This window comes from Nanorana parkeri, unplaced genomic scaffold (assembly GCF_000935625.1).
Source record: "Nanorana parkeri isolate BGI_ZX_2015 unplaced genomic scaffold, ASM93562v1 scaffold81, whole genome shotgun sequence".
NCBI lineage: Eukaryota > Metazoa > Chordata > Amphibia > Anura > Dicroglossidae > Nanorana > Nanorana parkeri.
This window is the reverse complement of record NW_017306349.1, coordinates 2,495,727-2,510,975: the sequence shown is the minus strand read 5'-3', so window position 1 is coordinate 2,510,975 and position 15,249 is coordinate 2,495,727. Positions and strand designations below refer to the sequence as shown.

The window sequence follows — 15,249 nt, the reverse complement described above, 5'->3', positions numbered from 1 at the left end:
TGCGGTGGTCTCACAAGGCAAGCGGGGGGTCTCAGCAGGGATGCGGGAGGTCAGGATCGCAACCGCTGCGACCCTGGTAGTTCCCCCATTGGTGTCTATTACATTAGAAGGAAAGCACGAAAAGATTTAAACATATCCCCAGTTTTCTACTGAAAATGCCCAACAATGTCCTACAACAGAGTTGTTCTTTTGGAAAACCACATTATCAGTATTCAAACAAAAAAGCATAAAGCTTTTTATATGTAGGAGGAAGCTTTAGCTACAAACACTGCATGATTCATAATCGGTTTTCATTTTCATAGCAACAACCTGAAACAAATGAAAGTGACACATGAATACTGCTAAAACAACATCTGCAGAATGCTAGAAAATAGGCCAAGTCAGTTTTTTGCACTCTGTAAAGTGATAATGTAGGGCTCACCAGACATGAGGACTCTTGGCATACGTAGTGAGCATTTAATGTTTGACTAAACTAACGCTTAATAATTGTATGTGTCGTTTGGGGAACAAGTGAAAAGATGTATTATCTGAAGAAATACCTACCATCCTACCTGCTTAAAGCACATCTCCGGGCAAAAAAAAGTACCCTAGCAGTAAGGCTACTTCCCCCCCCCAGCAAGGGTTAAGTGCTATTTTTTTTCATCTAGGGGACTGCAGTAAAGCAGATTTACTCACCTGATCCTCCCTCCCACTGGCTCCCTTTACGGCAGCTAGACCAGTTCCTGTGGCATCTTCTCCACCTGTTTCTGGTAATCTAAGGACCTCTGACGTCATCATGTCCAATGCAGGTTCCATAGACCTGCATATTAGACATGAGGACGTTGAGAGCCATTCCAGTTGCCGGAGAAGAGGAAGAGAGCAGTGAGGTTCAGGACAAAAGCAAGTACTTAACCCTTGCAGTGTGGGCGTAGCTCCACTGCAATTATATTTTTTTGTTTGCCTGGAGATGCCTGGAGAGGGCTTTTTTTGTCTAGGGGACTGGAGTAAAGCAGATTTACTTACGTGATCCTCGCTCCCACTGGCTCTTCTCCATGGGCTCTGGCAGTCTAAGGACCACTGACGTCATCATGTCTAATGCAAGTTCCATCGACCTGCATTAGATCCGAGGACATTGAAGAACATTCCACTAGCCAGAGAAGAGGAGGATAGGAGGAGAGCACTGACTGGCAGGGGATCTGGGTTCTGGACCCAGACCCTAGCCAAAAACAAGCATAGGATAGCTCCCCTGCAAGTGTACTTTTTTGTTTGCTTGGAGATGAGATTTTTTTTTGTCTAGGGGACTGGAGTAAAGCAGATTTACTTACCTGATCCTTGCTCCCACTGGCTCTTCTCCCTGCGCTCTGGCAATCTAAGGACCACTGACGTCATCATGTCTAATGCAGGTTCCATCAACCTGCATTAGATATGAGAACATTGAGGGACATTCCACTAGCTGGAGAAGAGGGGGATAGGAGGAGAGCACTGACTGGTAAAGGGTCGGGGACCCAGACCCTAGACAAAAACAAGGATAGGATAGCTCCCCTGCAAGGGTACTTTTTGGTTTGTCTATGGGACTTGAGGAAAGCAGATTTACTTACCTGATCCTCGCTCCCACTGGCTCCCTTTGCGGCAGCTAGACCAGTCATCATGTCCAATGCAGGTTCCATCGACCTGCATTAGATCTGAGAACATTGAGGGATATTCCACTAACCAGTGAAGACCTCCTCTTCTCTGGCTAGTGGTATCCTCCAGAGGAGGAGAGCACTGACTGGCAGGGGATCAGGGTTCAGCACCCAGTCCCTAGACAAAAACAAGCACTAAACCCTTGCAGTGCATAGGGTAGCTCCACTGCAAGGGCACTTTTTTGTTTGCCTGGAGATGGGCTTTAATAAATGGTATAGGTGACAATAAGTGGACGGTGTATCCAAAATTAAATTCCCATTGTTTTGTATTTTAGTATGTTGCTTTTAGCAGTCAAAGTGTCACGTACCTGAGTGGAGACTGTATGTGTGAGGAGGCCTCCCTTGCACCTCGTGTCCCGAGGACTCTGGGGATGGGTACACAGACCAAGTGGACAGCGAGTGGCACGAGAACACTGTGCAAGCCGAATTTCAAGTAAACGAGCCGGGGTCAGTTCCAATCGGGCAAACAAAGTACAGAAGGGTCAGGCAGAAGAGGAGTCCAATAAACAAGTCTGAGGTCGAGGGCAGGCAGCAGGCAGGAGTCGTCAAGGCAGATTCGGGTCACAACAAGCCAAACAGGAGATCACAGAAGTAGAGGAACAGAGGAGAGCTGAAGATAATCCAGCAATATGGTGGTGCTCAGGCTGGGTTTATATAGGGGAAGTGATGAATGTGCTGCGTCACTTCCTGTGCGCCACTTTGGCGCATTTCCGTATTGCCGGATGGACTCGTCTGCGCATGCGCTGCAGAGCGCGTTGGCGCGCGTTACGGGACTGCACACTTGGCGCATGCGCGGTTGGCGGAGGGTTCTTACACAAAGGGTTACCTAGGTGTGGCCAGGGACTAAGCTCAGAATTTGTGGGTACCGAACTCCTACCCAACTCCTAAATATGGTTTCTATATTTAGGGGTCATAAGATCCAGTTTTAGCACTACAATGGTGGGTCAGCTGTGGCAGAGGCGTCCCGAGGCGGAGTGACACCCGGTGCGGTTACCGGGTGACACCTCGCAGTGACGTCATCCTATAAGACTGCATTGCTCAGGAGGTCTGTGGGCTAAAAGTCCTCTCTGTATTTCCCCCGATATAAGACCTCAGATCAAACTCACATGCAGCATCTTTTCTGTCAATGGAGCTGGAGGACCAGCTTGGATACATCACTTACTGTCTCGGCGTCTACTGCCAGTCCACCACAGTAACTCTTATGAATAAATACTTATTGCGCAATGGTGGGTTTGATAATTAGATTTGATGCATCAGAAAAAGAACTGCTTAGTTGACAATTAAAAACTTCATTCCAGAACAGATAATAATTAATTATCTAAAAAAAAAGGAAGTATTAAATCACCTGCGGAGAAACCTGATGCAAAACCGATGCCAGCTTGCTTAAATTTATTACGGCTACTATGAACATTGATGTAATTAAAGTTCCGAAGGCTTTTCAGAGATGAGATGTATGAGGGGGACAGAACAGAGGAAGGTCCAGGATTTCCTCTCCATCATGCTATCAGCTATTGATTTCCAGTGCAGAGAACCAGATAAAAGACTTTTTATATCTCAATCGAGGGTACAAATAAAGATCTTGGATTTCCTGTCCATCATTCGATCAGCCGAGCTTTATTCCCAGTGCAGAGAAGCAGATAAAAGACGTTTTCTACCTAAATCTTCTAAAAGAAAGATATGCCTTCTAGATGTAGATTGTAAAAAAAAGGTCCAAAATACCACCAAAAAAAAGGTATTCCAGTGCTAAAGTCATTAAGCCTTTTCTTTGAGGCTCAGCTGGCTCTGCCTCTAGATAGGCAGAGCCAGCTTTCACTCACGCAGCTGGGCGGATTCAGACATAATTGTCGGGATCCGTTTCAGCTGCGGCGTCTCAGTATACCGCGAGCTACTGAGCTTAGGATGACGGGAGTTCCTTTATGCGAACTCCCGCCGCATAATCAAGCATCTGACAGATGCCGGCAAAAGAAAAACAATTGGGTGGAGCTAGCGGTGACTGCTAGCTCCACCCAACTGTTTCCTATTGGCTGGCACCTGCCAGAGTCTTCTAGTAGGTCCCAGCCAATGGGACAAGCGTCTTGGCCAATGGGACAACTGGGTGGAGCCGGCCGTGACGTCACTCCGCGCAGTTGTTATTATTTAATGACAGATCAGCGTCTCCAGGTCATTTGGGGACGCTGATCTGTCATTACAACTGGGCGGAGCGAGCAGCTGGCTCCGACCGGCTGTCATTTGCGTGGAGGTCGGTCAGCCTCGGCCGACCTTTCTCCACGCTTCGGCTGTCACTTCGGCTCAGCCGAAGCATATGCCATTGGCTCGGCTGAGCCGCCCGGCTACCTTCGGCTGCTGTACAGGCCATTGTTCGACTGAACCCAAGGGCTCCGGCGTCTGAAGAGAGCTGAAGGATCAGCCAAAGCTTCGGCTGGATCTTTCGGCTCACTAATGAATAACCTCCTTAATTTTGCTACCAGAGCCTGGAATAGATTTCAAAGACAATAGTTTTCTTCCCCAAAGTTGCAATAACTATTCAGCTTCTTTCTTCAAATATTCTAGATGAAGCCTAAACGCTGCACTACCTAGCAAGATCCGCTCTGCCCTCTCCTACCCTTCTTTTTCTTCCACACAATATATAAAAACACAACGCAGCAGCTTGCACTTGTGTGATTGCATTTTGTATGAGGGGAGGGGTGCCCATGCTCTTCTACGCTGCTGATTGCCTGCTTCAAGCTGTTCCCTCGGTCATAGGGGACTCCTAGACTGCATCACTCTCATGCATATCTCATAAAGACTTACAGCCTTAGACGTTCAACAACACTCATCTCCTGGGTCGAATATTGGACAGCGTCATTCAATCCACTTTGTGTGGGTCCAGTTTGTCTTTAACACACACCCTGGTTAGGTTAGGTTGACATCTGACCTCTGGCTTGGCATCGAAGACATCCTGGGCTTCCTTCATTGTTTGTTCCCATTTTTGGTTATTGTTATTTTCAATAACCTCCTTTTATTTTTAACCTGCACTTTAGTTCCTGTCTGGGTTCTTGGTTGAATAATGGGCAGTGTCATTCAACCCACTTTGTGTGGGTCCAGTTTGTCTTTACCACACAGCCTGGTTAGGTTGAGCTCGATGGTCTTGATCTTTTTTCAATCAGACTATGTAACTATGAAGGTGCGCCATTGTCAGGGTGTCTTACCCTTCCTTTTCCAGTTGGCTGTGCATGCCTTGTTTGCAGTGTCTCTGACACTGCTTGTTCCTCTTTGGTGTCCTGTTATGACCAAACCCATAAACAACTTTATTCTGCAACTCCTGGAAAATTCCTCTCTCAGAGTTATGATGCCACACCAACTCACTATTTAACCATCAGCTTGTCCACTCATTGCCCTTGTGTGTGTTCTGATCTACCAAATGCTCTGCTGTTGTTCCTGTTTTCGGTGTATGACCCTGGCTCTGGCTGACTGATCTCCTGGTTCCTGACTCCGGCTATTGTTTCCGTTCCTCTTGCTCTCAGTGCTCCCTGGCCTGGTTTGGCTGGCTACCCGCTTCGGCATCTGACCTCTGGCTTGGCATCGAAGACGTCCTGGACTTCCTCCATTGTTTTTTGCCATTTTTTGTTTATTGTTATTTTCAATAAACGCCTTTTATTTTTAACCTGCACTTGAGTTTCTGTCTGGTTTCTTGGTTCCCTAACAGTCATCAGTACTCATGGACTCAAAGAACTGCTTAGGACCAGCCACCACCACCAAAAGAATAATACAAAATACACAGCGTCAGCTGGTGTCAGAGCTCAAGGGGAGCAGTGATGTCCCCCCCTCCCATCATGTGACAGTTATTGGGCCTAGAAACTGACCACTAGGCCCAGGAACTGTATCATGGGGGGAGGCCACATGCTTTTCCATATCTAGAAGCAATGGATATTTTGTAGTCACCTATGAAAGAACATGGGGAGGAGAGCTGGAGACGTTAGTAAGAGGTAGGCTTGACACAGACCCTGTCACTTGATTAGTACCTCTTTGATTAAGCCCAGGCGGTGAAACACGGGAGAAGCGTTGGAGTGGGACAGATACTATGGTGGTATATACCTTGTATTTTGAACTTTGCATGGAATTTACAACAATAAAGTTGGATTTTTACGGACCTCCGGTTCCGTGCGGCCGATTGGAGTGATATTGTTTGACAAGAGGGTCTCTTTTGATTTTGAATGTCCCTGTGGCATGTGGGTGTAGTATATGGCCTTGGATTGAGAAATTAGCAGGTGACATATGAGGTTTGAAGCTGTTTCTCCCATAGAAGATCAATCATAGAACCTTCAACTGCATTATTGCACATGAATAGTTCTGTGTAATGGGATGCATGGGTTATAATTACATTACAGTCGCACATGTTTCTTAGCATATGTATAGTTTTAATATCAGCTCTGAACGCCTACTTTCAATGAATATCAATAAAGAATCACCTTGGTTTTCAAGTCTTCAATTTTAAAAATCTAAAAGGACCCTTCCTTTCTCATATTCCTAATTCACTATGAGGGTTCTTCACAAAGCTGCCGAAGAATCCAGCCGTAGTTTTGGCTGACCCTTTGGCTAGCTTCGGTTACAGGAGGGCTGCTACCCGTACAGCTCCCGAAGTTGGCCCATCATCTCACGGCTGGCTCCGGCCACTTACAATGACAGATCAGCCTCCCCTGGTTACGTAGAGCCGGCGGTGATATCAAAGCCGGCTCTGCTAAGCTCTCATGGTAATGACAGATCAACGTCCCCTGGTTACTTGGTAACCAGGGGACGCTGATCTGTCATTGATATCACCGCCGGCTTTGATATCACCGCCGGCTCTGCTATGCTCTCATTGTAATGACAGCTGGTCCCGGCCAATGGAAGACAGTTGGGCGGAGCTAGCTGTCACTGCTAGCTCCGCCCATTCGTTTTCAATTTTTTTTCTACTTTTGTAACTGGTTTTCTTCTCTGCTCGGTACCACAGAGGTACCATTGGCCGGCTGAAAGCCTGCTGCTGACAGCTGGGGGGAGCCAGCCGTCATCTCACGGCTGGCTCCGGCCACTTACAATGACAGATCAGCGCTGATCTTTTAAATTGAAGACTTGAAAAGCAAGGTGATTCTTTATTGCTATTCATTTAAAGTAGGAGTACAGACCGGATATTAAAACTATACATATGCAACGAACATGTGAATAGCCGAGCCGAATGCCGCTCTATGAGAAAAGGCCGAACTGCAGCGAGTAGCCCGCCGGAGGTTCGGCTCAGCCGACCGAGATGTTGGATCGACTGAGTGGAACTCCTTCTGCACTTCGGGTCGGCCGAACATGGCGAGCATGTTCGGCCGACCCGAACCCAGCCCGCAGCAAGCCGATGTACGGCTGATTTCCTATAAAGGCAGCCAATGTACGGCTGATTTCCCATAAAGGCAGCCAATGTACGGCTGATTTCAATCGGTGTGCGGCTGAAATCAGCCGTACAAGCCTGAAGTGAATAGCCGAACAGCGTTTGTCTCACTTCACTTCGGGTCGGTTATTCCCACCCAAATTATTATCCTGATGTTTATCTCTCATAGTTTGAGCTATGGTCATATAGGAAAGGTGCCAAGAAGGTGCGATTTGGTTCCCCTCTCTTTTGACATTTTATATATATTCTCTTATTCATTCTCTTTTACTTCTACTTGTTCCTCCTACATATCTTTTCCCATAGGGACACTCAGTCATATACACGACATTTATTGTTTCGCGGCTAATCTGTAAAATCTTTATATTTTTACCACTTTCGGCAGAAGCGACTTTATTCTCTTCATCCCACACACAAATCACATGAGGGGGAAAAAAAAGTTTAATTTTCAAAAATATACTTCTTTTTAGGGTTATTTTAGCAATAGGGAACACAATTGTTCATTATGAATTCTTTATTTAGGAGTTTTCCAGTATCAAAAACAGAAACGGAGTACAAAAATATCAAGAAAGTGGGAGAGGGGACAATCAGGACACCAAAAAAGGTTTTTTTTTTGCTGCCTATTCCAGCCCTAAAGGAGACCAATTTATCAAATTTTAAAGGGATCCATCTGGCTATAGTATCTTGAGTCCAATCAAAAACTTATCTCATCCTAAGCCTTGATAAAGGGGGAGTGTCCCATGAAACGCGTTGGTTGTTCTTTGCTTAATCGATTTATGAACTATTGAAGGCACGTTTGGACTGTCACCTCTTGGTTGGGCGCCCTTTTATTTCTGACTGCCCAAGAATCTGGCTCCATGTTGTTTGGCTGGCTTGATTGTGCTTGGCCAGGAAGCCGGCTTCCCAGCCAATCAGCATGGAGCTGGGTTCCCGGGCCAATCAGGAAGCCGAGCGGCGACTAATGACCCGGCTCCGAGCTTCCTGATTGGCCCATGGAGCCAGATTGATGCTGATTGGCTTTAAACCCAAAGGTTTGGTGGGTAGGTGATCTAGCCAAATCGTTCAAACAGCTTGGGTTTGAGTCAAACTCATACTGGACCTGGACTTAAAGGAGAACTATGGGGTTAAGTCTTTGTCACAGGTCGGCTAGAACTATGAGGTGAGTGAAAAGCACCCCCCTCCCCCCTCATAGTTATCCTTTAAAGCTTTGGCAAAAATGTTTGGTTCCATTTTGGAATTTTTTGGGGGGATTGTCATTTGATTATAAACAGCGTATTTGTTTTTGCCTTTTATAGGTGAATGTAGCTGCCATGAAGGTTACGCTCCAGATCCAAACCATCCACACTTGTGTATACGCAGTGACTGGGGACAGAGTCAAGGGTAAGTTCTTGGCACGTCTATCAGATTGCACCCCATGATATCTGTTACTGACCTTGAACTTGTTGCATGTCGGTAGAGTCGTTTTGATACGAAATAGGTATCCTTAAAGGAGAACTACGAGGTGAGTGAAAATCACTCAGCCTCATAGTTCGAGCCGACGTGTGACCATGAAACTGTCACAGGTCGGCTCAATAGATCGGGAGATGAGCGAACACATACCGTCGCTCGCTCACTTCTCGATCCATCCCTGCAGAGAGAGGTGACTGTCACTCACGGCTCCCTGCAGGGATTCGCCCGCTCCGTTCCTCAAGTGCTGACTGGCGCGGACGCCGAGGGGGCGGGTACAGCTGGCTCTGCCTCTAGCTGCGTCAATCAAGCAGCTGGGTGGATCCAGACAGTAATGTCGAGATCCTTCCCGGCTGCGACGTCTCAGTATACCGTGAGCTGCAGCTCGCTATATACTGAGCCGAGGTCCTGGCAGCCGGCGATGTAAGTGAGCTGAATGGGACGCTCTGGCTTGCATCCCGCCGAGGTCCTGGCAACCGGCAATGTAAGTGAGCTGAGCGGGACGCTCTGGCTTGCATCCTGCCGAGGTCCTGGCAACCGGTGATGTAAGTGAGCTGAGTGGGACGCTCTGGCTTGCATCCCGCCGAGGTCCTGGCAACCGGCGATGAAGTGAGACGCTCTGGCTTGCATCCTGCCGAGGTCCTGGCAACCGGCGATGAAGTGAGACGCTCTGGCATGCATCCTGCCGAGGTCCTGGCAACCGGCGATGAAGTGAGACGCTCTGGCATGCATCCTGCCGAGGTCCTGGCAACCGGCGATGAAGTGAGACGCTCTGGCATGCATCCTGCCGAGGTCCTGGCAACCGGCCATGAAGTGAGCTGAGTGGGACGCTCTGACTTGCATCCCGCCGAGGTCCTGGCAACAACAAGGGGCTCGGCATCTAGCTTGGAAAAGCATTCCTCAGACAGCAAGCCGTGAGCAGCACTAGGTTTAAATAGTATAAGCAAGAGGGAGGAACCACAGGATTGGCCACAAGCTGACCGCACTGATTGGCTGAGAAGCTGCATAAGAATCAGTAGGAGAGGTTGGCTCCAAGAGCAAGTCAGGAACAGAGCACATGCCTGGAGGACTACAGCTAAACTCTGACACTGGCCTTGATAACGGCCAGAAGAAAAGAAGAAGATTCAGCTCCCATAGACTTCAGTGGGGTATGGGCGCCATTTTGGGGGGGTTTGCGGAATTCCCATTGGGTTTGACTAAAGTCCAGAGAACCAAACTGCGCTCGGTTCACTCATCCTTCATTTCTAATTGGCCTTCCAAAGTAGACTTTAGCTGGGGTGAAAATCCTATAAGGCCCACAGGCTCTTGGGAAGATGGTGGCTACCAATACATATGATCCCGACTCGCGCTGCCCAGAATAATAGATATACCAAATGGCGCGCTTACTTTGTGTTTGTGCGTGCGTTTTGTTCTTCTCGGGGGAATCGTGGAAACAACAGTTAATCCTTCCTAAATTGTCTTGTATCGCGGTGACAAGAATATCGATGTGTTTGTTTCACCGCAAGGTTTCTTTTCTCTTTTATTTTTTTTTCTCTCCTCCCTTGAAAAGTTTTTTTTTTTTGGTGCATTTGTTCTTTTTTCAATATTAAACGGTTTTGTTGCTCAGCGACTGCGTCTATACCATTGATTACGTGCGCAATATATTCAATTTTTTTTTTAAATATTTAATATGCTGTGATTTGTATGTTTTTCTTTGCTGGCTGCGACTGGGCAGCCACGGGGAGACTTTATTATTGATTCAGATCCCTATTATTTCATGTATGTTTCATCAATAATAATTTTCTACCATTAACGGCTTTGCTCTGCGGTGGAGGGCGCGATAACGCGCGAATGCTGCAATTTCTTGTGACCTTGTTTTACTGTTCAGTCTGTTATTTTCAGTACAGCATCTATGGTGCAATGGGGCTGGTAAGGTCGTAATTGTGTTAGTTCAAGAGGCCCTTTGTCTTTTCTTTTTTTTGGTCCATAGCAGCCAGTTGGACATTTTCGGGTCAAGCCCTTGCTTCTCTGTAATTACCAGATAAAGGATAAGAAAACCATTTAGTTTGGCAAAACAATCTTTTAGCATATGCAGCGTGTTAAGATGTCAAGGATAAACAAGAATCTTAAAGCTGAACTCCAGGCAAATATAAAGGACGCAAATTAATGCAGCTCTGCATTCATTAACAACAATAATAATAATAATAATAATAATAATGATAATAATTTTATATATATATCTATCTCTCTCTATCTATCTATCTATTCTTTTAAATTCTGTTATAATATTATTATTATTTTTATAGAATAATAATAATAATGATAATAATTTTATATATATATCTATCTCTCTCTATCTATCTATCTATTCTTTTAAATTCTGTTATAATATTATTATTATTTTTATAGAATAATAATAATAATGATAATAATTTTATATATATATCTATCTCTCTCTATCTATCTATCTATTCTTTTAAATTCTGTTATAATATTATTATTATTTTTATAGAATAATAATAATAATGATAATAATTTTATATATATATCTATCTCTCTCTATCTATCTATCTATTCTTTTAAATTCTGTTATAATATTATTATTATTTTTATAGAATAATAATAATAATGATAATAATTTTATATATATATCTATCTCTCTCTATCTATCTATCTATTCTTTTAAATTCTGTTATAATATTATTATTATTTTTATAGAATAATAATAATAATGATAATAATTTTATATATATATCTATCTCTCTCTATCTATCTATCTATTCTTTTAAATTCTGTTATAATATTATTATTATTTTTATAGAATAATAATAATAATGATAATAATTTTATATATATATCTATCTCTCTCTATCTATCTATCTATTCTTTTAAATTCTGTTATAATATTATTATTATTTTTATAGAATAATAATAATAATGATAATAATTTTATATATATATCTATCTCTCTCTATCTATCTATCTATTCTTTTAAATTCTGTTATATAATAATAATAATATTATAACAGAATTTAAAATAACAATAATATTTATTATTATTACAATTATTATTATTATTATTATGTAACAGAATTTAAAAGAACACACACATATAGTGCTATAAATCAGAGTTTCATAACTAGAATGTGTTACAATGCCTCTCAGCCAAGCGGTCAGCACTGTGAGTTGTGGGTGGATATACAGTGAAGGAGTCAGATGGGCCAGTGTACAGTCTTTGCACAGTTGGTAAATAGCAAATAAAATAATTAATGAAGACTTTTCTTCCTCCTTTAGCCCATGGCCGTACAACACCCTGGAAAGAGGTTACGATTTGGTGACTGGACAGCAAGCCCCTGAGAAGACCCTCAGGTAGGAGAGTACAATAGAATTTGCATTGTCTTTTCCAAGGTTGCTTCACATGGCACTCACTACCTTGTTATTCTGCTTGAGCATGAATCCTACCGACAGCCATTTATTAAGGTACAAAGCAATTAGAGCCGAAATTGAATCTGCTGATTGAAGGTCACATGATGTCCAGAGACTTTAGGGTATTTAGACCTGAACTGTTGACCACTCTCTACATGCCAGTGCCTTGTAGACCCAGCTTCTTCACATACATGGTACATCTATCCAGATTATGCCACCTACTAAAATTGGCACGCCATAAGCAGCCATCAGAAATACACCCTACGAATTGTGTTGTCTCAAGTGGGCAGCCCAGTGGTTTAGTGGTTAGTCCTCCTGCCTTGCAGTACTGGGGTCCTTCTCAACCAGGACGCTATCTATAAGGAGTTTATGTGTTCTTCCTGTGCTTGCGTGGGTTTCCTCTCCAAAGACATGCTCGTAGGTTTATTGACTCCTGTCCTAATTGGCTCTAGCATGCATATGAGATAGGGGAAAAGGCGTAACTAGAAACTTCAGGGCCCCGGTGCAAGAAACCATCAAGTAATTGCGACCCTGGTAGTTCTGCCAGTGGATAGGGGTCTTAGACTGCAAGCTCCTGGAGGGCAGAGACTGAGGTAAATGTACAGTATGTAACTCAGCAATTTACAGCGATCAGCCATAACATTGTAACCACTGAGAGGTGAATAACGTCGATTATCTCCTTACAATGACACCTGGAAGTGGGGGGATATATGACAATGACACCTGGAAGTGGGGTGGAATATATTACAATGGCGTCTGGAAGTGGGGGGATATATGACAATGACACCTGGAAGTGGGGTGGAATATATTACAATGGCGTCTGGAAGTGGGGGGATATATGACAATGACACCTGGAAGTGGGGTGGAATATATTACAATGGCGTCTGGAAGTGGGGGGATATATGACAATGACACCTGGAAGTGGGGTGGAATATATTACAATGGCGTCTGGAAGTGGGGGGATATATGACAATGACACCTGGAAGTGGGGTGGAATATATTACAATGGCGTCTGGAAGTGGGGGGATATATGACAATGACACCTGGAAGTGGGGTGGAATATATTACAATGGCGTCTGGAAGTGGGGGGATATATGACAATGACACCTGGAAGTGGGGTGGAATATATTACAATGGCGTCTGGAAGTGGGGGGATATATGACAATGACACCTGGAAGTGGGGTGGAATATATTACAATGGCGTCTGGAAGTGGGGGGATATATGACAATGACACCTGGAAGTGGGGTGGAATATATTACAATGGCGTCTGGAAGTGGGGGGATATATGACAATGACACCTGGAAGTGGGGTGGAATATATTACAATGGCGTCTGGAAGTGGGGGGATATATGACAATGACACCTGGAAGTGGGGTGGAATATATTACAATGGCGTCTCAGCTTCTCTCACAGGCATGCATTTCAAAGACAATGAAAGTTTTTCTAATAGATATATACAAATATAAAGTGAGCAATTATCTTGTTACAAAAGGCATCTGGAAGTGGGTGGGATATATTAGGGAGCAAGTAAACATTTTGTCCCTGAAGCTGATGTGTTGGAAGCAGAAAAAATGGGCAAGTGTAAGGATTTCAGCGACTTAGACCAGGGACCAAAGAATGAGTTCAAGAAAGGGGTTAAGAATGGTTTGAGGAACCCAACAACGAGATTGAGGTGTAAACTTGGCCTCCAACTTCTCCAGATCTCAATCCAACCAAGCATCTGTGGGATGTGCTGGGTCTGTGCTAGAGTCCGATCCACGGAGGCCGATCACCTCGCAACTTACAGGACTTAAAGGATCTGCTGCTGACGGCTTGGTACCAGACACCACAGTACACCTTCAGAGGACTAGTGGAGTCCATGCCTCAATGGGTCAGGGCTGTTTTGGTGGCAATTAGTGTATACAAAACAAATAATAATAATGACATAAACTTAAAACAGTCTATGATAAATTAACCAAAAATGACTTTTTTTTTCTTCAGAATTTGTTTTTGTATTATATTAATATTAGGAATTTACAGCGATAGGATTAATTGGGTAATACAATGTATTTTATAGTTAGAGGATTAATTGGGGAATTTGCCGTATTTCTGCCGCCGTTGCCGCTTCAATGTAGTGTGACTGGAGAAATTTAAGACCTTAAGCTACTTAAGAAAGCACCTTTTGGTGTTATATTGTCTTTATATTATTTTTCACAGTCTCACATCACAGCGTGTTCCCCTTAAGTCACATAATGCTGTCACATATGCCATACAAATCCCACTGACTTTTATAGCGATGTCTATTATTATCCTGTTCTTAATATGATATGAATTGGATTTGTGCTCCTTTTGTGCCTCTTTATTGGATATTTAAGTTGTACTTATAATGGCATTATGTTCCTTTTTTTTTTAAAGTTTGATCCCTACATTTATTTTTTTAATTCCACAGCTTTGAATATACAATATGTAAGATGGTATCCAGATTTAATTTTAGCTCCTAAGACTAGTGAGCTGCAGGTAACCCCCTTAAAGTGGATCTTTCAGTAAGTTTACATGAACATACACTGAGTGGCCAGATTATTACGACCCCCCCCCATCAGTACTTGGTTGGGCCGCCTGGTGACTCCACGAGATGGTGAAAGGTGATGCGAGGAATCTGACACGGCACTGTCACCCTTCTGTTGTCTTGTACCAGTCTTGCCCCTCCCCCGTTCTGCCCTAACATTGACTAGTCGCTGGCGGCCACAATTCGCACGTTCAGACCCAGATTTTCGGCTGACAGTCCGGTCTTTAAACACTTTAACAATGAGCCGCTCTGGAACATGTAACGAATTCTGCTGCTTTGCTGATACTCGCTCCATGGCTCCGAGCGCCAACAATCATCCCGCGTTCAGAGGCTGTTACATCGCGTTGTTTCCCCGAATCTTCAGAAACAAATCACTTCTACTGTCGTGGTAACCAACCCGCTTCCCTATTTATAATAGTCTGGCCTAACCCTAAGCTAATTATAGCTAATTTGCCTACAAACGTCAGGCGGTCATAATAATCCGGCCACTCAGTGTATTCCTGGCATGTCACAATAGACGGCAACAGTATAATGTTTCCAAAAAGTTCCTTATTTTATCTTTAAAAGACATCCTGGAGCTCTGGTCAAGTGATGTTGCCCGGGACTGAGATGATGTCATCAGTCTGCTGCAGGATTGTCTCAGTTTCTTCTCCCTCAGTAAGGAAACTGTAACATTGTAACTGTATAGCCAATCATAACGTGAGAATCTTCAGCAGGGGCTGATGTGTGTTAGATATTTGTGGCTTCTCCCTCCCTATCAGTCACCGTTCCCCACAAGGATTCCCCCCCCCCCCCCCCCCCTCTCC

At 44.2% G+C, this 15,249-nt stretch overlaps 1 protein-coding gene across 1 annotated transcript in view; it reads left to right on the top strand.

Annotated features, from left to right (window-relative positions):
- Positions 1 to 15,249, top strand: part of ASTN2 (astrotactin 2) — a 153,019-nt gene that overhangs the window by 42,967 nt on the left and 94,803 nt on the right. The window contains exons 4-5 of the mRNA XM_018577002.1: positions 8,343 to 8,427; positions 11,767 to 11,841. Of these exons, the coding sequence (XP_018432504.1) occupies positions 8,343 to 8,427; positions 11,767 to 11,841 (160 nt within the window). The remainder of the gene's footprint in view (positions 1 to 8,342; positions 8,428 to 11,766; positions 11,842 to 15,249) is intronic.